A 27122-nucleotide genomic window follows, 5' to 3' on the forward strand; every position below is an offset into this window, starting at 1 on the left:
GAAGCTACGGGACCACGTCGTTTTGATGAGCATGTTTCCAGTGACTTTCTTACTCTTTCTTCTTTTTCTCAGGACAAGTATTGTGCAAGTTAAGAGAATGAAACTATATTTTATGCACGACGAGGTAGAAAGTAATCTATATCGGGGTTAGCGGAGCTATGATGGGGTGGGGGGGCATGTGGCCTGCAGCCCCGACACCAAACTGGAGACCGACGTCACAACTTCCGCCCTGCTCCCTCCTCCAACTCCCTCTCTCCTCCCCCGGCATCGCTGGAGCGACTCGAGCCTGCTTGCCTGGCTCCCTCGCAAACCAACATGGAGTAGCAGCGCAAGAGATGGGGCTCTGGCGGGGCCACCCCACGGCGACGACGACGCGATTTTAACATTATAATCACAGCTACCGTCGTGTGGAGGACATTTTGGGGGGACCGAGAGGGGCAAAAAAAAACCGACAACGAGCCAGCACCTGAGGGCGAGTCCATATTGTCCTGCAAGGCGGGGGGAGCTTGCGTCGGACGAACACTACCTGCTGGCCCTCTGAAAAGTTGGAGCATATCGGGAGGAGAGGGGCTCGACATTTGCAATCGAAAAGCAGCTGGCTGGCGAGGTAGAAGAGGAGGGAGGTGAAGTGGGACGGCTCGCACTGCACACAAAAGACTTCCAGTCGGATTCTTTAGTGATAAATGTGGATTTGTAGCGGGGATCGACGCGATGACGAGGCCGAAGAAGAACGCATCCGCCGCGCTACGTGACCTGAGGTGAAGCGAGGAAACATGATAGAAGAAGAAACACACCCAAACGAGTAAGTAACCATATAACCCCCCACCCCTCCATTTTACCCCCCTTTGCGCTCTCCCACTACACCCCCTCTCGTGCTCAACTTGGTCTCGACTACTTTTATAAATACCTTCTGTTCATGATGTTATAAGACAACATAATCTAATAGTGGCTGCGTGGGTAGACGGAAAGGCGCATGTTGTGTTTGGAGAAAAACGACGAGGAGGTAGTGGTGGTATAGGAGGAGGAGGAGAAGCGTGGGTGGATCGGAAACATTTTGTGAAAGGATCCCCGTCCAGCACTCCCCCAACCCCCCCCGTTTTCCAAAGACTTCCTTCGGCTGAGCGTGCTTGAAACCCTCACTACGTCAAATCAAACAAAAGCGAGAAAAGGCCGCGTGTGATCCTATCGGCGCGTGTTATTTTGTTTTTTAGCTCCGTGCGTGTTTGTGCGTGTGCGTGTGTGTGTGGTGCCTCTAACCGAAAGGGGAAGTCTCACAGGATATGAGATATCCGATACGCCTCATCCGCCATGTCTTTCTCAATCACGCCTCATTTGCATACCCCCATTCATAAAAAAACATCGGTAGAAAAATGAGCCCACTTAAGTAGCCAAGCCCATAATTAGCATGTTTGTGTTGGTTAAAATAACGTCAACGTGCCTTAAACGCCTCGTTTTCGTGAGCATCCACGAGGCTTCTCTAACGAGCCAACATGGAGACGTTTTATTATGCTGGTTCGCCATTTTGGCTCTGCGGTGTCGATTTGCGTGTGTGTACGTAAATATGCGTTGGTGGGAACTAACTATCGGTTGGAGGGGGGCGGGGGAGGGGGTGAAACAGTCGAAGGGGCCGAAGGGCATCGGAGGAGGATGTTTGTGCTGCGGTAGCGTGACGCCGGCCTCATTCATAAAAGCCCTCTTCAGCGTTGTAGCCGTGTGCTAAATTATTAGCACAACCCTAGGTTAGCCATAACTAAATAAATAATTGATACATTAAAAAAACATCAATAATACATTTCTAACGCATATTCGAAAATACATGTATGGTAATTCATTTTTTGCACTTGATATCCTCGTGTAAAGCTTGATTTAGGGTCAAAGTCAGGCGTTTTCACAGTGACTTAAAATTCGCTAGCGCTCAGTACATGTAATAGAACATTTTAATATATTTTTAACTATATCATAAAGCTGTCTTTGAGACTAAATGAAGCTTTTCCCACGTGAGTCAAGTTTGTACTCATATGTAATGCGAGTAAACTGTCATGGATTTTTTTTTCTCATTTAAATGTAAATGTACACATGTATCCTCCTGGAATATGTCCTGTACTATGTCCTGTACTCCTAGTGTTTTAATAAAGTACACATTTGAGTCTAAATGTCACAATTCCTGCATGATTGTTTCATGACATACCTGGAAATTACATTGAAACGGGCGCATATGTTTTGTCAAGTTACACATCAATTAATTTCTCCAATGCATGGAATAGAAAACTCTAGAACATTTTAAAGTAATTATATTGAAGCTCTAATTTGATGCTAAGTGAAGTATTTCCAGAGTGGGCTCCCACATACGCTTGCTTGAGCACATGGTCAACACTCGTAAACATAGAAAATGCTAACAAACATTTTTTTAGAAAAAAAATATCAAGTTGCACGATGTATGTGTATATTCCCCTGGAATGCACACTGCAATGTGTTGTTTTCTTTCTTTTCTTTAGTCCTCTTGCACTTCATGGCGCGTAGAGCCAACCATAGCTACCAGGTCTCTCCATCTGGGTCTATTGTGTTGTTTGTGACTTATTAACTTAATAACGTTTCAGATGGACTAAAAGTGTTGAGTGAGAAATTTGGGGAGCTAGCTGGACACTTAAGTAAAACAGTTTTTGTGTGTTTGTGTGTGTCATTTAAGTTGCACATGTATCGCACTGGAATGCAAAATTAAAAATGTTTTGTGCTGTGTATTAATAAAGTTGAAATGGAATGTTTACTATTGTGACTTCTCTTGTGGGCTAGCTGGAAAATGCCCAGTGAGCCCATTTTTAAAATGTTGAAATGTCAAGTTATACAAGTGTCACTCCAATATATCAAATGCAACACTAATATTTTGCTGACTATCTTTGTCTATTCGCAAAGGTGGAATTCAAGACTAAATTAAGCATTTCCATAGTGAATTGTTGGGGTACGCATGTTCAATGCATCTAAAATATATAATATCTTAACTTAAAAGTAATGTAAATGCAAACACACAAACTTCAAGGCTTCAAATGGTGCATTTTAAGATAATCAATGTAGAAAGTGGTAACATATCATTTTTTGGGTCAAAATCTCTTTAAATATCTGTACTATATATTGATCTATATTGTTGAGCTAGCATACTAGAAAGCTCTCTAAACGTAGAAAATGCTCAAACTGTTTCAACGTTGAGTTATACAACATGTCCTTGTGTATTAACACTGGCCACAGACGTTTTCTCGAGTTATTTCTGGCATCGTGGTGACCAACTGCTTAGCACATCTGCCTCAAAGCTTCGGCCTTACCGTGTAGCGTTTGTATGTTCTCCCCATGCCTGTGTGGGGTTTTCTACATATACAGTACATGCTGGTTGCTCACCACCTTCTAAAAACATGCGTGGTAGGTTAACTGAAGACTAAACCATCCATCTGTGTGAATGTGAGTGTAAATCGTCCTGCGATTGGCTGGCGACCAGTTCTGTGTATATAATTCTAGTTAGTATAGCGTACATGCTACCAGTGTTTTTTGGGGGGTGTCTTTAACTGCCGAGTTAAACAGCAAGTATCCCCTCCAAGACATGGAAAGCAACAAACACAGTTGTTTCTCATACACTACCTATTTTAGAAAAGATGGGTGGATTACCAACTTTCTAAACACACAACAGAATAGCACCTGATAATTATATTTTACAGCACTGATGGATTCAAGACAATTAAGAAATCGTGTACAATACGTCTACCATAACTACAGCTGCAATTAATGTTTTTTCTTTCTTTGACTGTAATTTGTCGGCAAGATGCCCGTTGACATTCATCCGAGGTCAGTTGGCATCCCGCGGAAAGGAAATCCACCCCCCCCCCAAACAAAAAAGCACTCATCACGAAGCAGACGGTCCAGTTAGCGGAGCTGCGTATTCAACCCCACCACAACTGCCTTGCTAAAATTGTTCTGTTCCTCATGTTTATATTTGTCAGCATTGGATATCGAGACCCCGTTAGGTGTGGAATTTCATAGTGGGCGACCGATAATAACTGTCAAGAATAACACACTAAATCTGTGCCAACGGCCTTTGGTAAGTGCAATTGAATAGCCCCGTTTGGTCATTTACTACTAATGGCTTGGCCTAAGTTTGAGAAATGTTCGAAAATAGAACAAAACCATAGCCCAGCATTTTTGTTTTAGGTCAAATAATCACGGAATTACACACAACAGAGAGCACTTTTGTCCTCGTAATGTGACTTTACATCCCTCCGAAGTTCACTTGCGATGTTTTTGCATTCCGCTCTATTGAGTAAAGCCTGCACCAGGTATTCTTGCGAAAACAACAACAAGGTTGAGCCACAGGTCCGTTCTGTTCACATTTGCACAGTTTTCATTCGCCAGATGCTTCAAATTGACCCGTGAGCATGATTTTTTTATTTCGGAAAAGCAACATAACAGGAGGGTTAAGGACATGAGGTACTCCCAACATAACACGATGTAGCTTATTGGCCAATCAAATGTCATAAATTTGACCCGGGTTCCCACCTGCCAACAACTTGACTGTTTTCTATCCTCGGATAGCATTATTGAAAATGTTCACAAACGGGGTGTTGTCAAAATAGTCTTGAAAAAAAAAATGTTAGAACAGTTATTCTGATTTGCTTTGACTCAGGAACATGATTGCCGTTCCCGAGGCCTCCAGACAGCGCTAGCAAGTTGGCACCATCATAAAATTGGCCCACGGTCAAACTGCCCAAAACATGACGCTGAAAGATAAATTGTTCTCTGTCGTAGGAATGTTTTGGAAGCATTTTATGCACAGATGTTGTCAAAACCAATCTCCAGGTCTCAAGATACTCTAAATGTAATACATCCTATCTTATTGAGTAGCATGCTAGCAAGTTAACGTTGTAGGAATGTTTTGGAAAAGGTTTGCGTACAAAAGCTATAACTAGCTGTGAATATGTGGGGGTTGTATGACTTTGATCGGAAATTATAATATTTTAAGAAAATTGGCTGATACCTTTGATATACAGTCATATGACCTTTTAAAGTGATTGGAGATTACCAGCTACGTAATTAAGTCAACAAATCTTTGACACAGATTTCCCCAAAAATGATCACTGTGTTGTTTTCAATAGTTCCGATGCAATAAAGGCATGAGAACGAAGGATCTATGGATAATCAAGACTGGAACAATACGTGCGCGGACATCCTGAAAATAACACACAGGAGCCCCGTCTTTAAACATGCATTGTTAGAGATATACTGCGCGTAATTAAAACATCATGTTGGTAGCGCATTCCAATCAATTCAATGAACTTAATAAACTGTGGTAGCCCACCCCCACCCCCACCCCAACACACACACACCCTAGTTTGCATGCACACACACTATCATGTGGAACAGATCCATGGTAACAGTGTTTCCTGTGTTGTACTCATCACAGCTTTTATATAATAGCCTGAGCGGTTTATATCTCGAGAGCAAACAATGGAGCCCGATTGTTTGTCCTTTCTCATAAAAAGAATTAATAGATTAAAAAAAAAACATCCTTGCTCATCAGCTGACGGGATCGTATCAATAGCCGTGGTTGGCGTCAACTTTGATTGCTGGCTTAGACGCTAGGGTGATGATGTGAACAAAATGTGGGTAGCTGCGCCACAATGTACACGTATCATGCGCTTTGTATTTCTTGCCCCGAAATTACTCCTTTTAGGAATTCTTTACAGTACGAGGCAAATAATGTATTTTTTTGACCGTTCGTAGAACACGCGCACAATCACTCTGGGTTATTTAAGTGCACAGAACTCAGACGGAAATCACATTGAATATCAGATGGCTTACTTATGTCCAAAAGCGCCGCCACAAGCGAAAACCGCAACAGCCGGCTGTTTATGTAAACAAAGTTGACAAGTTATAAAATGTAGGGAGGACGATAGAAGTTACAGCAGTCTCGCCAAGTTTATTTTCTTATGTTCTTCACTGAGAAAAAAGTTTTACATATGTTTAAAAAAAAGACCTTGGTACACAGGCACACTTAGTAGCAGTTTTTAAAAATGCCGTAAATTAAGGGTAGCTTTTTACATGTCAATATCCTCATCAAAATGTCCTCAGAGCATTTAAAAAAAAAAAAACTCTCTCAGAGTGACCATCAGAAACTCTACATTCACCTCTAAAAATGATAAATACCCAAATGAACGCTAGTGGTACATCCAATGCCCAATATGTCATTAAAAATAAAAACATTCTTACATTCTTTCATTAAGCATGTTTCATTATGCATGTCCACATCCTAGCAAAGAAATTCTGTTTGCGCCTCGTATGTGGATTTAGAATTTAACGTACAGAAATAATTTTTTGTTGGCACACGCTATATACACTGCCGTTGTTGTTTTGGTCACGCATTCCAAAAACTGATCTCGTCGTATTCTTTTTTACAGATTTCAGCATGTTGGCAAAATAAATAAATAACATGTAGGTTTTGTTTTGTAACCGTCTTTGATGTTTGCTTTTTGAGTCTCCAAATGTCCCCCACTTTTCATTCATTTCCATTTAAAAACAATGTGGCTGGACTGAAAGTATTAGCCGCTCAAGTCTAAGAGGATAAGAAGCTTTATGGGGAGTTTTACTTTGACCTTGTAAGAGGTTTAGAAGCAATCAGCTTATATTTCCACCTTGATTTCAACGGATCAGATGTAGTGTCGCGTCGCAGACGTTTAAAAAAAAAAACACCATTTCCTGTTTGCATTATCCGCAACACGCTCACCCACTTTTAACCAAATCGACATCGGGGGTTTTCAAAATGAGGTTCACTACCTTGAGTGTCCACAAAATAATTTGCTGTATATTCTTACGTCGTTAACGGTTTAAAAATAGGAAGGCAGCCAACAAACCAATTAGCTTTGGGCCAATTAATTGCTCTGATATAATTGTGACGCATTATCACAACAATCGGTCGTTTCCCCATTAAGTTATTGGAGCAGCTGGATTGTTACAGAAAAGACATCTATTTGTTTTAGAACAAAAGGTGTCTTTATTTTAATATAGTCCTATTTTTCGGGACCAAAACAGCATTTTTTTTTTGTCTCTCTCTCAAAAAAATAGTCTTATTTGTGAGACAAGAAATCCATCTTTAAAAGGCATAATACGAGAGTTAAGTTGTCGTTTTGAACTTGACTCGTTAAAGGGTGACGGGTTCCTCCCTTGTTCAAGTGTTGACTTTAAAATCATAACGTGACTAAGAAAAATATGCCTTTATCGTCATAACATGATGACTTTTTATCCCAAAAAAAGACATCTGTGCTCTTGATCTGAAAATATGCGCAGGTTGTAATAGTATGACTGTTCCTCAAAGTGGAATTTAAATTTTGCCTTTTGTCATTAGGCGATTAGAAGCGGGACAAGGGTCCCTTACAAAAAACGTTTTTTGGAGAACCCTTGTTAGGGTCACCTCATGTAGCGTCAATGCAGGCCCTGTCGTCCATGTCGACGATAAACGTATCCGAGTGACCAACTGAATGAGTGGCCGAGCGACCGCTCTGCTTCAAACACGTGAGCGAGTGTCCCATATAAGGGCTTCTGATTAGCAGGAAGCCGATCACGGCTTCCCCCGGGAGGCATCAGTGTCAATAGTTGGGAACAAACTCGTTTCACCTCGCTCTCTTTTTTTTTTTTTTTTCATTTGCAGAGAGAATAGGGCAGCTTTTCATTCAGTTCATTTTCTTTCAACGGTGTGTGACTTTTCGATTTAGCCGGCTTATTGACGAATTTCAGCTTCATGCCAGCCAATAGATTTACCCTTGTTACAGCTGACCTATTACAGAACAAACAAAAAAAGTGGGGGGGGGGGGGGGGGGTAAAGGCGTCTACTGGTGTTTAAGGTAATTTATTTTTTCTTTTTTTTTTACTTTCATTGCAAATATCCCATGTTATAACGTGTTGACCCGTGGTTGTTAATACAGTGTGGCCAATGTATGGACAGGTGTGTTTTTATTGTCTAAATTTAGCTTGCTGCTGCCGCTTTTGATCAGGGACGTTTTGTAGTCTGGAAATTACGGTACTGTAATCGTATTTACCGTATAGTATAAAAAGGAGCACTGCAAATGTGCACCCCCAAGGGGTGCGTCAAATCACACAATCTGCTTAGTGTGGTCTGTTTTTTGAGTTTTTGGGGGGTTTTTTGGTTGTTGTTTTTTTTTTTTTTGGTAAATTTTCTAAACCATGTTTTCATTTTTCCCACGTTTCCAATAGGCTTTTGGTTGGACTTTTTTAATGATGAGGAAAGGGTGTGCAACATCTGTTAAATGTCTTTTAAGAAAAAATAAGTTTACTTCATATTTATTTTTTATGATGTTTTGGAGGACGGAGGAGGGTGTGCCATGTCTGTCTTAGTTAAGTGGGGGTTTTTTTCCATTGTGATTTAACCACACTTGCATAATCTTTTGCCTTCCAACGGGCTGAATTTAATTTGGGGAAAGCCCAACAGTGCATTGTATTCCAAATTCCAATATTGTAATTGGAACATCAAATATCATGTCAAGAAAGCCAACATGTGCCTCATTGTTTAAGATGCGGCACAACGGTGTGAAACGATGCAAGTGCATCAACCGGGAAATGTTGCCACCACTACGTGATGGCGTGGACTTGGGGCGGTGCTCCGATCGGCGTACCTTTTGTGCGTCTACGTGTTTGTGTCGATTACACCAAGGAGTGGCCCTTGTCAGCTCCATTCAGAGGAAGTGTCGCCGCCCTTAGCATACAGGACGAGCCTTTAATTATTATTATGATCACAATCAGTCATGCATGAGTCAGATGCCACACATAACTGAAGTCAGCGCTTTGAACAATTGTCATTACTGAATGTTTTTTTTTTGGGGGGGGGGGCAATATGGTGACCAAAAAGGTCAATATATTTCACTAATATTAGTGCAAACTAAGTCGTGGCAAGTGCATATCGTGGCCTGGTGCAAGAGGATGTTAGCGGTAGAGACTCTTCATGCCGGTTGACCTTCAACCTAATGATGGGGAGGCTGATTAAATACAAAGATGTGATTCATAGATCGCCTTTTCTCTTATCAGTGTGACTGTCAATGAGTTGTTGTTGGGGTTTTTTTTTAACGTTGCTTTTTTCTTGTTTTTTTTTTTAACTAGTTAGAGCTACACGGTGGCAAGTCTTGTTTTTCATGGATCATTTTACTCATGTATTACTGTGAGGTCATGCAGATATTAAACTGATATGAAAAAAATGTTCTTTTGAAATTGCAAATTCCCCCTTTTGCTTCTTTTTACGTTAAATAAACATGTCAGTCATATCTGTACTTTTGTCAGTCAAAACTCCTGTATTTTCGCTCGGTCTTTTATCAAGAACTTATGTTATTTGTTTGAAATATTACATGCAGTTTTGCCTGTACAGTTGCTTATCTGGCTAAAGTAGGATGCCAGAAATGGATTAGTTCTACTTTGAAACCTGACCGTAACTTTTCATAAATTGTACACGGTCCAGAAACTCCACAAAGGGCTCATCACATTCGTCTGGAAAGAATTAAGTTCCCAGCCCTGCAAAAGTTTGCGTGCATCCTTGTCTGTTTGTCTGCATGTTGGTCCAGAACATGCTGTGGCCTCCGTGCGTATCAAAGTTGTGCTTGTGGCTCTTCCCACCACAGATTACAGGGCCTGTCAGCAGACGGGGGGCTCTTAAACACGGGTCACAAGACTAGACCGAAACGTGACATTTCCACATCACCGGTAGCGCTGATAGCTGCTATTGTGTATCTTGGAGCATATGTGCTTTTAGAAAGGTCTAGATTTTTATTTTATTTTTGCTGTTATTGCTGCATGTGGGTGGGCTGTGTGGGGGGCCAAACTATCGCACATATGTTTCAAGTCGACCAAAAGTCAGCGGCATGTACAGTAGCTTCACCTGATACAGCTCGTGACAACGATCAAAACTGAGCAGTCTTTGTCACAGCAAGTTTTCAAAATGCCAGGATGTCGAGCAACAGGTGGCACTGTGCCCGCTGAATGATAAGACGTTATAGCCAATGACAAGGCAAAAGTAGTTGTGGGGGGGGGGGCGGCATTTCTAGAAAAGGCAAAATAACTATATGCCCCAAAAGGCTTCAGTATAACATGAAATGAGTTGTGTTTGGGTTCTACTGTTCAATAAATGACTGAAAAATGCATCGGTGAACTAACCAAAATGGATCTTACCAAAAAAAAAAAAAAAAAAGAGAGAGATGAAGCATTTGTTCGATAACCTGATGCGTTTTCTGGCTAACCCGTCCCAAGCTATTTATACGACCTGTTGTTATGACTGAAGACAGCCTCAGTTAAGGTTTCGGGAGCGGGGGGTGCTACTGTATATGTCAATGGACGAGAATGGAAATACAGATGTGTCTGTGGGCGGACGCGCGAGCGAAGAAGAGGGAAAGGGAGGTGCAGAACAGAGGGGTGATGTTATATAATTAGCTTACAGACAGTGCGGCGGATTTGACGCATCTATGCGCGCGCGCGCGCACACACACACACACACACAGACACACACACAGCACAGGTGGCGAAACCGGTAGAGCGGCTCCGTTCCCACCCACGCACATTCATAAAAGTGACTGAATGACAGGCTGGCTGACTGACGGTGTGTCGACAGACTAACAGTGGAGCGCCGATCCACCCACCGCTTTACATGTTCATTTTTTTAAAGACACACACACACACGCACACAAAGACTCCTTCCTGTTGTTGTCAGATCAGTGCAACGAGCTCATTGTGTCCCCACGGAGGGTGGCGACCATCATATGTTGGAACATGACTCTTTTGTTTTGTACTGGTGAACTCTGTAGACTAAACTGTCGCAGGTTCTTCCCAGGGGCGGTTCTGGATCAATTTCACTGAGGGGGCCGGGCTGGGGCCAGGGGTTTTGATGGGGGGGCACATTCAACCCAGGGCTAAAAAGACAGATTCGAAATCTTATTTGACTTTTTATTTCTTCAGACTTTGAAATTGTAGTCATAACATTACAGTGACGAGAAAAAAACAGTATTAGGAGGGCTAAAATGTCTGCAAGCGTAACAATACGTCTGTTGAGAATATTCAAGCCAGGGGATGATATGGTACCAGCCTGCCGGGGACAAAAATTGCAAATACACTGAAGCTAGATGTTTTACATGCATATAATTATCCAAATTTTAAAAGGCAATGTCTTATATATTGATCCTGTTAAATAAAAATTAAAATAAAAAGGGAGACTAAAAAAGTTACACACACGCACGCACACAAACGCGCGCACACACACGCACACACACACACACACACGCACGCGCACACACCCACACACACACGCAAATAGCACTCGTGTCGTGGTAATTTCCTTCTCTGCGGACTGCTTCTCATTTTCCCGCTCATTTTTAAATGGCGCAGCGCACTAAAGGGTCCGACTAGAATGTTAAATCACGCACTTTAGTTCCACCTTTCGCGTCGGCCACTCGGCACGACTGCGTAATCTGCGCTCGGAGGAAATAAAATATTTGCCATTGATGCCGATTATCAAATGCATTAATTTGCGCAGATCGCTCACTGATGTGTTTTGTTCGTCTGAAGTTGCTTGAACAAGTTTTGTTCTGACCAGCCGACCAGGATGGGAATCGATAAGAAGTCCATGATTGCATGATCGAAACTTTTCATCCCGAAAGCTACTTTACTTGCACCGTGTCAAATTTTAGGATCAAAATGTCACCATTTAGGAGCAATTCAGAACGCTGCTTTAAATTCATTAAAAAATGGGTGACTTATGGATGTGTGTGTGTGTGCGCGTGCACAACACCTCCCACATCGTTAGAGCCAGGACGAGGCAAAGTCGTGACTGCGGACGCCCTCAAACATTCTGCCGATGTGTGCAAACTGGAAAGCAAACTCGAGGCCGGGAAAAGATGATTCAATGAACCCCCGTGTATCGCGGCGATACGTTCCAGACTCACCCACGACAGGTGAAAAGCCATGATATGAAACGAGACAATTTTTGTTGTTGTTAATAGTTTTTCAACAAGCTTAAGACATTTAAAATTCCCAAAATGACTCAAATCTGTAGTGGCTCTTTGCATTTTTGTACACCCCTGTGGGACAGTATTACCGCACTTATCATTGTAGTTCCAAGCAAACGTTGCAATAGCTGATCAAGCAGGCCAAGTGCCTAACCGTTCTTCTTGTTATGTTGCAGTGACAGCTACATCGTGCGTGTGAAAGCGGTGGTCATGACGCGGGACGACTCGAGTGGAGGCTGGCTGGCCCAGGATGGGGGCGCCCTCAGTAGGGTGGGGGTCTGCCGCCTGCGGCCGCCCGAGCTACCCCAGCTACCACCCTCTGGCAGTTGCCAGTTCCTCATCCGGGGCGAGCGGATACGGGACAAACTGGTGACGGGTGTTTTTTTATTTCGTGATTTTTAAAGACAAAATGTGTGTTTGTTTGTTTGTTTATTTTTTCCATCTGATCGGCAGGTAATAATGGACTGTCCGTTAAGGAAGGACTTGGTGTACACCATTGCCACGCCCACTTTTCACCACTGGAAGGTGGAGGACCGGAGATGTGGTCTGTCCTTCCAGAGTCCCGCCGACGCCAGGGCTTTCGACAGGGGGGTGCGCAAAGCCATCGAGGACTTGGCGGAAGGTCCGTTGCGCCTTTACCACGACCGCGTGCTAACAACATTTAGCATTCAATCTGGTCGCCCGACACAAAAAGGCATGCTCGGTAAACAATATACTCACTATTTTATTTTGTATTTTCGATTTTTGACTAGGTGAGGATCAGATAATGAAAAGCTGGATTTCTACTATCGCGTTAGCATAGGTTAGATTGTTCCAGAGATGAAACTCCATTGTAAACCGAGTGTCCCCTGTACGTGCTTGTTCTTGTCAAGATGTGGCCTGAAGCAGCGGTCCCCCGGAACAATTTGACATTTGATTCGTTTGCAGAAATAAGTACAATTTGGGCTGTCAAAATCAACGCCCAAACATGTTAAAATTGTAATCGATTGATGGCCTTAGTAAAAAAAAAAAAAAAAAAAATGAACATCTTTGGAGAGGTTTGTTGGAAAAGCCCAAATAATAAGATACGAAGAAGAGTATATTTTCAATTTTAAAAATTGTTCGTTTGCAACGTCCTCTCTTTGTGAAGCAGGACTTTTTGCATGTCTGAGACCATAACAAAAGTGACCAAGTAGACTTTTTCAGGATCCGCTGGCGTGGTCAAGTGAAAGCCGAGGATTTCTTCATCAATTCGTCAAGCAGGGATTTGACTGCATGCGCTTCAGGCTGGAATTACATTGCGTGTTTCGAATGACGCAATTCAGAAGTTTTGTTTTTGTTTGGGGGGGTTTTCCCTCCGGAATGACGAATGGCAATATAAAAAAAAATTAAAATAATAATAATTGGATACCCTCAGACCAAAAGCAAGACTCTTCCAAAAATAAAAAACACACACACAAATCTGACACATATTTGACATCTGCCAATATACTGTAAGTGGCCACGTTCTGCCCCAAAACACCCGCATAAAACCAAGCAACAGCATCAGCATAAACAATTAAAATTCCAATCAGTGTCAATATGCGACCATCGAAGTGCATTGTACAACGCTCACAGATGTCCCTGACTCTTTTGGCTTTTTGACATTTTTGCGTAACCGGATGCTTTGTGGGAACCTTTTGGGGGAAAGGCCCTTTTTTGTTCCCAGTGCACAAAATCTTCCCAGGGGAGTCTCAAAGCTTTTCTAACTGCAAATGGTGAAATGCCCTGTTACTATTGTCCCAATAGAGTGGCTTCCAAACTAATGTTATAGGAACTAGGTTTGCAAATTGAAGCTTTGCAGGAAGCCGTGAATGGCTGGTGTCAAACTCAAGGCCCTTCTCTCCCCCCCCCCCCCCCCCCCCCCACTCGTAGGTTCCACAACCTCCTCTACAGCACTCCAGAACGAAGGCGAGCTGGGTGACGACGACGTCTTCACCGTAAGTGTTTTCTTTTCGTTTAACTATGGGGAAACGCCAGAGCTGTTTGGAGTATTTAAAATAAAAAGTGTTTGGGAGGGTCCCTCCCCTGCCCCCACCTCCCTGTAACCTGACACAGAGAGCAGCAGGCAAGGTCAGAAGGTTACTTCCTGTAGCCTACCGCCCCCCCCCCCCCCCCGGCCCTCTCTGCCCCACCACCACCACCATTCAAGCCTCCCCTCCACCCACCCGGGCGGCTTAAAAAGAGAGCGGCAGCGTGCAAACGAGCGGCTCGCAGCTGTTTCCCAGCTTAGTGCGGGGCGGCTGATTTATGAGAGGAAGTGCCTCGTGGGTTCATCTTTTGGACTCTGGCTGTCTACGACGGCCAAGACTAATAGGTGCTCTGCTGGGAGTGTACCGCCACCGCAGAGATGCACACAAACACCCAAAGAGGCCGAGAGAGGCTTCTACAGAGCTGTCAAGGGACCCCACAACACTTGAATTTGGTAAAAAAATATATATATATCTCTTGGAAGATCAATGCATTTAACGATTGTACTGCATTTTTAAAGGGGACATACAGTGCTTCCTTAACTAAGTTAAGTTTATTTTTGTTCTGTGAGCAAGCGCATTTCCTCACATCAAATCAATTTTGCCCATAGAATTGTAATGAAATGCTCTTAATTCGTTCCAGCCATCCAAAATACTGAAATCTTTCATGCATCACTGTTTCACTTTAAATTGTCCTCTGATGTCAGTGTCTCAACAGCAATTATTCTCTGATTTCTGTCGTCCTTCATAGAAGTAAAACGATTGTCTTTTGTGTTTAATAGAAATAAAACATTTGCAAACATCTGTTTTTGCTTTGGGGGGAAAAAATGGCTGAACCAAAAACTGAATCAATTTCAAAAAGCTTGGTGAGTACTGTCCAACATCAATCCCTCTTGTGTGATATTGCTGAGGGATTAAATCTCAACAAAATACATCTTTGTTTGAAATGCGGTACGGAGTCCATCACTGTATTTGTTCCAGCATCATTCGTGGTCAAAACAGTCTCTTGGCCATGCACATGGTCGGGTGGCAACGCAGATGACACCTACAGGTTGTTACGTGCTTAACTCATTCACTCCCAAAGACGTTTTTATACGTCTTTTCAGACTTGGTCCAGAATTGGCTGGTAGTGAATGAGTTAAATGCAGGTGCCGATTGGCAGTAGAGCAGACCTGTGTATCTTCACTTGATTACTTTTCCTCAACTACCTAAAACTTACTACATTGAAATTGAGTTGTAAGAACGGAATGCGAAAATATATACCGGTAGTTGAATTTTCAGTGAGGAACAAATATAGTTTCAGAGAAGCTAAATTAGATTTCATTGTCTTACCTTCAGTTTCACGTTTATTGGACTTCAGTTCCAAACTAATCAAATCCATTTCAAAATGTCACTATTTGGTTTTAGTTTTTCAACGAAGCGATACAAATTAACACAAATTCAAATTCATTTTTGAAAAGGAAATGTAAATATTTCAGTTTCTGGTAGCACATACAGCTCAAAAGCATCGTCGACAGACTAATAGAAATTAGCATTCATACATTATTAAGTGTCTGGAAATCTTTGAACAACTGCTACTTGAACCCGAATGTGATGTCGTCCAGTTGCTAACGATGAACAGCAATAACGCGGAGGAACACCATAATGTGATATTTTCAATTTTGTTGACCTATCTGCTGTTGCTTTTATCCTCTGTTAATGACCGCTCCAAAAGTTAGCGGCGTGGAGGCAGGGCTCGCCAAGCGTGCAGTCGCGGACGGCGCAAAATGCGGCAGCAGATTTACAGTCATCGGAGGACGGGGAGAGGGGGGGCATACTTCCCTAAAGATTCCTCCTCCTCGTACTCCTCCCTTTCAGAACGTCTCGTCTGTCTCGCCGTCTCTATTTTGGCTTTTTCGTTACAGTGGATGCGACAGAGAGGGTTGGAGGGGCAGCAGGAGGGGGGGGTCAATTCTGGGTTCGTCTCAGGAGGGCAACACAAAAGCCTGGAAACTAACTCGGAAGTATCCAGAATTGGAAATTGGAGGAAAGAGTCCAGAAAGAAACTCTTAAACTTGCTCGCAGAGTAAGCGCTCCGATCCTGTTTTGAATTAGTCGCAGCCTAGCAGGCCAGAGTACAGGCGGTATGTTTTGTTATTTTTGGCCGTCTGCTCTGCAAGGGCTTTGTAAGAAAGCAAAGAAGGGGGGGTAGAATTCTCAGCATGGCTGTATCCGTGTGGGGAGCGCTGCTCAGGAACGCGTCCAGGATATAACGGGTATGGCTTCATGCACACAAACATAACTGGGTCATATAAATCTGGCAAATAATTCATAGAGTTCAGGCCTCGCCGTTTGCCAGATGGACGGGATCAAAGCGCTCGAGGTGAACAGTTTGTCCGTGCGATCATTCTTAGGAATAACTTCCGAGGGGTGAAAATGACACCATGGCTAAAACAGATGTGTAATGCGAGAAACATTGTTTTAAAGATAGTCGCTTTTATTGGATAGTCGCGAATAAGCCCTGCTAAAATAGAGGTGCCTTATCGTTCGGGCGATTTTGTTACATTTGAGACACGAGCACTTAACGGTCATTGAAATCAACACACGTCGCAACAAGTGGCAATTTGGTGGCTAGTGAACAACTCTTTAAAAAAAATTTTGGCTTGCCTATCACATTTAAAGGTCACTGTCAAACTAAACATAAAACAAAGAGAATTACGCTTTTTCAAAACAACCACAACTGTGCTTTCCTCTATCTCAATGCTAACACAGAATGCAAAACACAAGATGGACTCACGAATAGCATCAATAGTCACAAATGTATTAAGGTTTTGGATTTCCAAAAATCATTTCACAGTTGACATTAAAGCCAACATGTTTTCAGAGGGATTTGCTTCGCACACACATTTTCTGGAAAAGATTACAGAAAACCTTAGGCAAAACTGCTGGATGCGGGACAACGTGGAGCTGGACAGTGTTTTTGACTTGAACAGTACCAAATTCCTAGACCCCAAAAACCTAAAACTGACTCATCTTAATACCTCGAAATCACGAAATTGCTCGTACAGAACGCATCCCCAAACACGTGCCCGGCAGCTGGGACACGGCGAGGCCCCCTACGTGCCTGTGACTGCTGAGGCTGACCTCTCGTGTGCCCGTCTGAAATCGATCGGCCCGCATGCTGCGTGGCCAGACGTGTGCGGTGTCTGGCCAAGATCTGACTTGGAGCGGCGCCCTGACGGTCTTTTGGCCGATAGGGAAGAAAAGCTGTCAGGATATCGGTGATGTGAACATGTAAAGTGGATCGAACATGCAAACCCAACGACACTGAGGACTCAAGAGTCAAGACAGTTGGAATCGTATTTGGAAAAAATATATTTTCTAGGTTTTGTTTTTTGGATTGACTGGAGGGCACCGTGGTGGCTTTCTCAGCAGGCTTCTGTAGGGAATTCCCTATCATGAGAACAATCCTCCAGAGAGCTGCGGGGGAATGTCAGCCCGGGCTAATCCCAGCCAAAGCCATTTGTCAACTGAATGAGCTTTTTGCCTTTTTAAAGAGATTTGACCCCAAATCGGATGTCCTGCTAATAGATAGCCTAACCATTGTTGACAGAGGCGTTTAACTCATTCGCTACCAGCAGTAGAATATGCTTGTATTGCCAGCCATTTTAGTGCATGACGACTGATCTTTTAAGATGCGCAGGATATCGTCTTCGTTGGCAACAGAAGCACTGAACATACCAGAAGAGAGAGTTCTTTCACCCGAAAAAAAATGTTTCTAGCTTTGTCGCTTCTTTGGTAATCAGCAATAAAACATAACTGACCAAAAAGTGGAGAGAATCAGCTTTTTGTAAAAAGAAACATGTCAGGCAAAACACTCGACTTTGACGCTAATCTTTTGCGATTTGTGACAATTATAAAAATACAAAAACAAGTTGGAGAAAGGGCTTACAATATCACTATCATATTACAATATCATGTCTGCGTTGATGATTTTGATCCCAAAAGGTTTAAATGAATGCCAGCTCGTGCTGCGCAAAGGTACGTTAGTTAAGATATCCTTTATTTGTCCCACACTGGGGAAATTTACAGTGAACATCACTCCTCGTGATCAGCAAGAGTGTCAATGGCCACTGAGTTAGCGGCCCAGGCTTTTAGCTCATCGATTACCGTACTCGACTTCCATCCGGTGACAGGTGGTGGTACGCGTTCAAAGCCCGGGTGCGGCTCGACAGGAGGGTGAAACGATTTAGGAACATGCCCCAGCTCACCCGCGACCTGAGTGAGGACATGGCCTGGAGAAAATGGATAGGCACTACTCCAAAAGCCTTCGATTCCATTGCCATGGTAACCACATGCATCAGTGTTGTGCATCCGTCCGTCCCTCGAGCCATTAAGAACTACCTGCTTGGTTTCTTGGTTCCGTTCGTGGGCAGATGCGTTGAAATGTTTGCCCCCCGTTTCCAAATGAGGAAGCCAATGACTGAAAAACAAAAGCTCTCCTTTCCTGTTTTTCCCCAATCAGAGTGGAGCCTTCCTGTTTTTGCTTGTCAAATCGCGACATCCCCCACCCGGCGACAGTTTTTTTTTTGTTGTTGTTATTGTTTTGTTTTGTTTTCTGCGTCCAATGGCACAGCTTCTCTCAGACGCATCCTGTGTTTGTTTGTCGTCGTCCTCCCCCCTTCCTTAGAACGCCACCGACAGCTCGTCCAACTCCTCTTCCCAGAAGCTGGAGAGCTGCCTGCCGCCGCTCGAGTCCTCGCCTCTTCCGCAGAGGCACAGGTGCATGCTGGGATATCGTCACAACCTCCATGAATCATACCGGCTCTCGGACCACTACCTGCCGGACCAGGTTGGAATTTTTTCCAATCCTCAACAGAACAATCTAAAGAGCTTGTGTTCGACTGAGGACCACTTGTAATTTTTTTTTCTGTCCCAGGCCCAATTTTGGGTCCTGATCGAACAGTTGAGAACCACTGCGTTGAAGTATTCTCTCTTTCCACAGCCTTTGTCCCGGCTTCCCCATGTCACCTTTCAGGAGGACGAGGAAATCGTGCGCATCAACCCGCGCGAGCGCAGTTGGGAGCGGGCGAGCGACCGCGTCAGCGAGCGGCTCCACGCGCGCCCGTCAGACCGCTCCTGGCTCACGGGCTACGAGGACTACCGCCACGCCACCATGCGCGACAAATTCATCCAGATGGAAGACACAGAATCCTACGTCCACTTTGCCAAGACAGGGGAACAGAAGCACGACTACACGTACCCGTTGGCGCCCGCCCTGGTGCCCTCAGACTCGGACCCAGCTCTTGGACCCTTTGCCGTTAAGGGCCACCACGGTGGGTCCTACCGCCAGGGCTTTTCCGTGGTCTCCACACAGCCTCGGTCCTTCCTGCCAAGCTCGTCCTTGTCCACCAACGGGGTGAAGGGCCGCAAGGAGGACGGCCCGGAGCGGGCCCACTGCGAGCACTGTGGTGAGGCCTTCTTGGTGGCCGAGAATAGGCGGGGCCGGTGCCAGGACGCTCCGGACCCTGTGCGGGGCTGCGTCCGGCGGGTCAGCTGCATGTGGCTGGCGGACACCATGCTCTACCACTGCATGTCTGACCCGGAAGGAGACTACTCGGATCCGTGCTCCTGTGACGGGGGCGAGGGCGGCCGGCTGGGCACGCGCTGGCTGGCCCTGCTGGGTTTGTCTCTGGTGGCACCCTGCCTCTGCTTGTACCCGCCGCTGAATGCATGTCACCGGGCAGGCCTAGCATGCGGTTGCTGCGGGGGCCGACATAAGGCCCTCAGCTGAAAGGACGAATGTAATAAAACAGAAACCAACGCAAGCACAGGGAAGGACAGGGACGAACCGCTGAGGTTTTGCTTGATCGCCTGACAATTCCTGGAACTGAAATAAGCCAAAAAGTCGAGAAAAACTGGTGCGTTTTCTAAGAGGCCTGGGAAGATAAGCTCCCCCTAAAGGCAGACACTTGTCTCGTCTCTCCAAGCTCAATTTCCGGGCAAGAGACAGTACTCCTTTTCAGGGGGCCTTTTATTTTCCGTTTTTGTTTTATAGCTGAACATATATGTATCACATATGCAGGTACTTTATACTTTGTACACTGACTTTGGCATCAGAGAATTTGAATTGTAGTGTTCCCCCGTGGACCGAGCCCTGCTGCAAATAAGCTGACGTCCGTTGAAATTGACACACCTCGAAAAAGCTTGAGAATCGCCGATTGATGCCACAAGATGGCGTTAAAGCTCTACTTGTCTATTAGACAGGGCTATGGCTTGACTATATAAAGCTTCCCCTCACTTCAACATAGTTCTTTGGCACCAAAGCAATATTTTTATATGAAACGTGGCTTTGGCCTGAGCACAAAAACAGTGATTGTGAGTTTTTCAGCAGATAACAGATGATTGGTTCCAAAAACAAATTCAAAGACATGCGGGGGAATACTGTACTCTTTTCTTTGGTCTATTATTTACGTTCCTATTCCGGTATCCCTGTTGCGATCGAGACACTACACCTCACACGTGAGTCTACATCCTACCACTCAAAATATCCCAAAGATTTTATTTATTTTCTCATTGTACTGATCCACCAGCAGAACAAAAAGTGAGGTTTTGGCTTTGTGGTTCACTCGTGGTGCCTCCAGTCACACTCGCCAATTATTGTTATGATTATTATTCCAAAAGGTGCCTCAAATATAACCACCAAAATCCGGAAACCCTGCCATTCTTGGGAATTCAGCGTCAGAAATTTGTGTTTTGTTTTGTTTTTGCTGCCACTTGCCTTAACAATCCGGAGCGAATTTCCGATTTCCGTCACAGAACTCGTAACGCGCGGTGCCAAACTTGGTCAAAACTATTTTTTTATACTTCAAAATAAGACTCATCTGCGACATACAATCGGCTATGGTCAACGGTCACATAAGAATGGCACCGACTCAAAACCACAAATCCCAACAAACTGAATTTATGCTGTACATTTTGACCACTTACCTCGGCAGGTGGCAAAATATTGACATATTTATGACGGGTGTTAGCATTGCTTTCTGTGTACTTTAAAAATGATATGGTGTCCCTCCTTTGTTAAATCTAAACAAATGCATTAAGCAACATGTTAAAACCAAAACTAGCGCTCTGTCGTAAGTGATATGGATAAAACCATCCATCTGTTCTACCCCGCCTATCTGGGGTCAGGTCGCAGGGGAAGCAGCTTGAGCCCAAGCCACCTCATTTGGCTGCTCTCGACGTGGAGGAGCAGAGGCCAAACTCTGAGACCCCTGCAGGATGACCAAGCTTCTCACCTTATCTCTCCCAGGACAACCTGCGGAGGAAACTCATCTCGGACGCATGTATCCAGGATCTTGTTCTTTTCGGTCTCAACCCACAGCGAGTGACCATCGGTGAGGGGAGGGATGTAGATCAACCGGTAAATCGAGAGTTTTGCCTTTCGGCTCCATGTTCTTCTCCATGTCACACCGATACATAGAGTCCGCCTAACTGCAGACGCTTGCACCGGAATGATTGTCGCTCTCGCGCTCCATCCTGCCCTCACTCGTGAACAAGACCCCAAGATACTTAAGATCCTCCACTTGGGGCAAAGATACCATCTCCGACCCGGAGAGGTCACTCCACCCATTTCCGACTGAGGACAATTTAAGGGTGCCGATTTTCTTCCCAAGCGCTTCACATTCTGCTGTGAACCACACCACTGAGAGTTGGAGCTCGCACCTTGAAGAAGCTAACAGTACCATATCGTCTGCAAAAAGCAGAGAGGCAATACTGAGGCTACCAAATTATATAATACCATTCCGATTTAATATAGGCCATCATGAAGTATAGGGCAACAATTATGCACTCATCAACATATTGGAAGAAAGTCAGCTGCGATAAATTGCGTTAGCTACTTATGTGACTTAAGCTATAGAAACACATGAAGACATCCAAAAAGATTCTTGAATATAATAAAGGATTTTTTTTTCAACTTCATCCTCTGATGTCCATTAAAAGAAGACATTTGGTGTCAGAAAAATACATCACATACACAACATCAATAACAATTGTTGGCGTTCCAATACAGTCCTGATATCTGTGTATAAATACTGTACCATTATGCGATGTCGATGCAGTACTGATAGCTATTGTTAGCGTATTTATAAGAGTTTGTACTGATAATCTGATATTGGCGTAGTTGTAATGCGCCGATGTTTGGTGGTGGTGTGTCGATGTCGCACCAATTGCAGATGTTGAAATATTGATACAGCGCCGATAGCTGATGTTGGCGTATCTGTACTATACCGTTGTCTGCCATCGGCATATTAACTCTGTGTCAATATCTTATATTGGTCTCTCAAAGGAGCACTGACTTGACATTAGCATATTGATACAGTATGATACCAGACGGCGGTCCATCGATACAGTATTGATATCGGCGTATGGATACAGTACTGATAACTGATGTTGGTGTATTGAAACAGTACTGATAACTGATGCTGGAGTATCCATACGGCACAATATCTGATATTAGAACATCTATATATCCATACTGAATTGATACGTAATGTTGGCATAGCTATATTTTACTGGTATCTGATATTTACTCTACCGATATCTGATAACTGTGTATAAATTCAGCACTGATATAATAGTGTTTCTGTACTGCACCAATATTGGTATATTGATACTGTATTTGATATCTAACGTTGGTATATCTACACTGTACTGATATTGCAATATTTTGTTCCACCCTAGGCTGGAATCAGTTTAACATAAAGGCTTCACCTAAATGTGTATTTAAAAAGATTTAAAAAAAGATATCTATAGTGTTTAAAAGGACAAGGGTGTTGTTTGTTTTTTTTTGGTTGTTTTTTCCGAGGAAAAAGGAAAAAAAAATCTAGGAAATAAAGCTCCCATCCCAATTGTGGTGCTAAGGAAATGTCACCTACTATAGTTGAAGTCCAGAATGGCTGAGGATGTCCTTTTTCCTTGAGTCCGTCTCGCACGTCCTGTGTTTTTGCGTCCTTGGTGTGTTTTTTTACCTCCTGACGTTGCATCTGCGGTGATTAAAAAAAAAAAAAATCCCCTTTGTGGTGTCACACATCAGGGAGAGAGACAATCAGAATAGGAAAGTGTGCATTTGTCTTTTTTTTCCTCTCCGTCCACTCTTTTGTGTGTTCTTTTCAGAGCCAATTTACAAGTGCCTGAACGCATCGTCTCTTCTGCCACATATTAAAGTTGAGAAGTTATTAGAAAAAGAAATGACTCCCTGTATTTGAATCTGACACATTTTTATACGCTTAGTATTTTTACCTCAGTAAAAAAAGAAACATCAATAACACATAAAAGCATTATATTATATAAGTATATATAATATATAAAAACAGTGTGGGTATTTTCTATATATACTGTCTATATATATATATATACATAGGTGTACATTTTTAAATAACTGTTTCTAACTGGCGTACGATGGATGTAGCTCTTGCTTTTTTTGAGAAGGAACAGGAAGTACTTTGTAGATAACGCGTGTGTGTGGGTGTGTGTTGGGGGGTGTGAGGGTGGTCGGTTCTGTGAGAAAAACTGAGATGAAATGTGTCTTTGCCTACGGCAGCCAATAAAAGGAAAGAAAATGTTGAAAGCATATCTTAACTGTCTGCTGATTGTCAATAGGAAGGTACTTACTTCCTATGAGGTACCTTCGAGTGCTAGAAGGTTCCACTTTCAACTAGGGCCTGAAGTCTCTGGTACATTATGCAAAAAAGGCGAATAATCCAATAAGGTGACAATAATTTTGTATGGATTTCTTTTCCGAATGTCTGGCTTTAGCTTTTTTTTTCTTAGCTTATCCTATGTGATTCAAGCTGTTTAGTGCCATGACCAGTTGAAATTTGCTCTCAATCGAAACCTAAAACAAAGAGAATGACGTGTATTCAAAACGATCCCATACGCTTGCCTTTGGAATGTTCGCGAGCTTAATGCACACAATGCAGAACGCTACAGACGGTGCTATACAAACGAATAGCAGTCTGGGTGTCATCATCACCCTTTTGGATATTTCAACACCAATTGTGCAACAACGCCACTCACAGGTATATATTATTTGTCAGCTGTGAAGAATGACTCGTATCATTGCAGCTTATTAAGGGCTGTGACCATCTCCAGGTCCCAAAGGCACGCACACCACACGAGCACAATGTAGGCCTGGGACGGAATAACGGCATTTCCATTCATTTCAATAAGGGAAGGTGATTTGATATTCAAGTGTGGTCTCTGAAATTAAACTCAAAGCACCATTGTAAATATAGACACTTTATTTTTTTTATGTCAAAGCTGGAGTAAACTATTCTTCCAAGGTTTAAGTTCCTATAACTCCTTATGTGCCCCCCCCAAAAAAAAACTCTTCTCCTTCCCAGCTGCTTCCCCTCCTCAGCAGGAACATGTGATAGCCATCGAGAGGCCATTCAAGCTCAGGATGTCTCTGCAAAAAGCATGTGGGCGATAATGACGGAGTGAGGAGGCTCTGGAGGGAGAAAAGAGAAGAGAAAAAAAGCCAGGGTCCCGCAGGGCTTTTGGGGGGCCTGCTCCAGCTTGGAGGATGCAAAAAAAAAAAAAAATAGTCACAGCGGCACACATGTGCAAACATTTAAGATAGCTGCGCTCAGAACAGGGTCAATGTGGCCCCTCTGCGAGTGCTTTGTTTCTCCGCCACGGTGCTGCATGTCCAAAGATAGGCAGTGACTTAAAATACACTTTAAAATCAGCAAGACAAGACTGAAGTCTGCTTTCAGGCCTTCTCTGTTGGCCAAAACACAAGCAGAAGGACTGATCTGAATTTACTACCCAAATTCAAATCCAGAAATGAATGACCATATTTGGACATAGGAGGTTTCCACAGCAATGACGCCATTATACTTGGACACACACGCCAGAAGGAGCCGCAAAATGTATTGAAGCACAAGCTCGTGATGCACAGGCTGTTTAATTCTTGACAATATATTTAATTAAGCTATTACTGTATGTGTTTCTATAGTACAATTTTGTAGATATTGTTAAATCTCGTTAAACGTTTTACAAATTATTTTGTTGGGTTTTAATGGGGGCTGGAATGGAATGGATTATACCACTTCCATTTATTTTAGTGGGCAATGGATGATTTGAGATGCGGTGTTTTGTTTTTTGATATCCCTGTAAAAAAAATGATCATTACAAATCCTCAAATACTTTGAGGGCTGTCATTCCTCTTGGTCAATTGCTGCCCCCTCCATCGGTGTCTTATTTTCATAAGCAGGTGTGTGATAAAAAGCCCAATTTGGTTTACACCCTTGTCTATTATTACGTCCGACTCCCCAGCAAGATATGACCATTTTAAAAGATAATCGCTAATCTAAATGGAGACGGGACTATATGTTTTACAGGAGTTTCAGCGGTTTAAACAGGCACAAAGTTATTTTGCCATCTGACAAGGTGGATGTGGCATTCTTACAAAGGTTGTGACATTATGCGCAAAAGGTGACGAGAACGCCACTGGGTAAAATTTGTGTCTGTCTTCAACGAGTGAGTAGTTTTATTCTAGTTGTAAAAATCCAATTCTAATGTAGTTGGGATGTTGTCTTGAACATAAATAAAAACAGAATACAATGATTTGCAAATCATGTTCAACCGATATTTAATTGAAGATGGACTTGTAAACTGTTTTTTCACTATATAGCGGTCAACAACAGCTCCAATTGTAGTTAGTTAGAATGTTGAATTGTTTGCCATACATTTAAGTTTATGATGGCTTACTTTACGTTGTCAATGTTAAACATGAGGGGGGGAAAAGCCATTTTAAATTAGAACAACGTATAAATCAACCAGCATGAAAATGAAACGACACAATTGGCAATTAGTGGACCTACCTGTTACTGTAGAAAGAGAAAATAAATAAATAAAAATACACACATACAAACATACCTAAAAGAAAATACTGTCTCGCCATTTTGATGAGGTTTCAATGTCTAAAAAAAAAGGGCCATTGACACCGTTTGAGCTCAAACGTACTTACAGAGGAGTGTTCTGTGTGTCTTCAGGTAAATCTGACGTCCTTTCTCCTTCAGAGGTCTTTATTCCGCAGTTTGACATCCACTGAATGACTCTGAGATATTTTAACTGGATTTGTTGTGGAATACGTAGCTAGTTAAATAAACTGTCAAGGGGTAAACTATTTGTGCACACCCTCAGCAGCTCCTCTTGTTTTATGTTGTCTTGAGAGGGAAGAAATTTCATCTGTGCTGCAGCACATTTGACAATAAAGGTGTAATCAATCCAATCCAATTATACAAGCGAACTCCATTTGTTGGCGCGGGCTTTTCGAATCAGGGAAGTCATCTGACCCTTTTCGACCAATAACGTTCGATCAGTAAAATGGCGTCATACCACAAACTTAAATTGGGATAAATAAATGCCAAATGTCATTTAAATGTTAACCTTCATGAAGATGACTGATCACTATCATCGTTACCATCAGTCTTTGGGGCATTAAAAAAAAAAAACTTGCTGAAACAATTTTTTTCCTCACAATCACGTTCATGACGTCACTAGTGTTTGTATAGCTTTCGTGGAAGCGTGAAATGAACCATTTTTTGGCCCAACTATTACATCATTACCTTATGTTAATCGTGTGTTCTTCGTAGTGTTGGCCTCTTTAGAATAAATGAATAAATAAATATGCACGGTGCAGTCTTTTTTTTAACGGGTTACGTTCACTACACCGTCGTCACTTCAGTGAAAGTCTTTAATGTAAACATTTTCAGATTTGAAATAACATTAGCCAACATGTATTTTTTGTGCTTGAATGGAGTTTTTCAAACCCTGCTTTATAAACAACAAAACAAGTCTTGTATTTTTCTCCTTGAAGACAAGCATTTGTTTCATTAATAAACAAACAAAAAAAGATACAAACATTGAAGACAAGCAAGTATTGAGTCACTTGTTCCTGAGGTTCATGGAGCGTGTCATGAGCTTTAGCAACGCATGTAACTTGTCCGTGAAATTGTAGGGTTTAAAAAAAAAAAAAATCTTTTAAAGAAGTGTTTCTTCTCTTCCTGCTCTGGTTGAAGTTGAGTGAGGAACACTTACCAGCTTGTTTGAAACA

The 27122-nt window shown here is 42.9% G+C and overlaps 1 protein-coding gene across 2 annotated transcripts; it reads left to right on the forward strand.

The window, feature by feature from the left end:
• The first annotated feature begins 267 nt into the window (after positions 1-267).
• On the forward strand, positions 268-23630 carry spred2b (sprouty related EVH1 domain containing 2b). 2 transcript variants are annotated; one of them, XM_086122343.1, is made up of 6 exons: positions 268-802; positions 12206-12398; positions 12483-12732; positions 13923-13987; positions 18687-18848; positions 19002-23630. In XM_086122343.1, exons 1-6 carry the CDS (start codon positions 774-776, stop codon positions 19788-19790), a joined length of 1488 nt encoding a protein of 495 aa, XP_085978469.1. In that variant the 5' UTR covers positions 268-773; the 3' UTR covers positions 19791-23630. The 2 variants fall into 2 exon arrangements, with proteins under 2 accessions (XP_085978469.1, XP_085978470.1); XM_086122344.1 differs by having other exon boundaries at positions 12483-12651.
• Positions 23631-27122: the final 3492 nt, after the last annotated feature.

This window comes from Hippocampus guttulatus, chromosome 10, assembly GCF_054856545.1.
Source record: "Hippocampus guttulatus isolate MCC_2025c chromosome 10, RoL_Hgut_1.0, whole genome shotgun sequence".
Taxonomy (NCBI): domain Eukaryota; kingdom Metazoa; phylum Chordata; class Actinopteri; order Syngnathiformes; family Syngnathidae; genus Hippocampus; species Hippocampus guttulatus.

Excerpts from the sequence above, each read along its gene's own strand:
- spred2b (XM_086122343.1), top strand. The coding sequence starts at position 774 with ATGATAGAAGAAGAAACACACCCAAACGA. Across the intron at positions 803-12,205 it reads GAAGAAACACACCCAAACGA|TGACAGCTACATCGTGCGTG; the intron begins GTAAGTAACCAT and ends GTTATGTTGCAG. Across the intron at positions 12,733-13,922 it reads GACACAAAAAGGCATGCTCG|GTTCCACAACCTCCTCTACA; the intron begins GTAAACAATATA and ends CCCCACTCGTAG.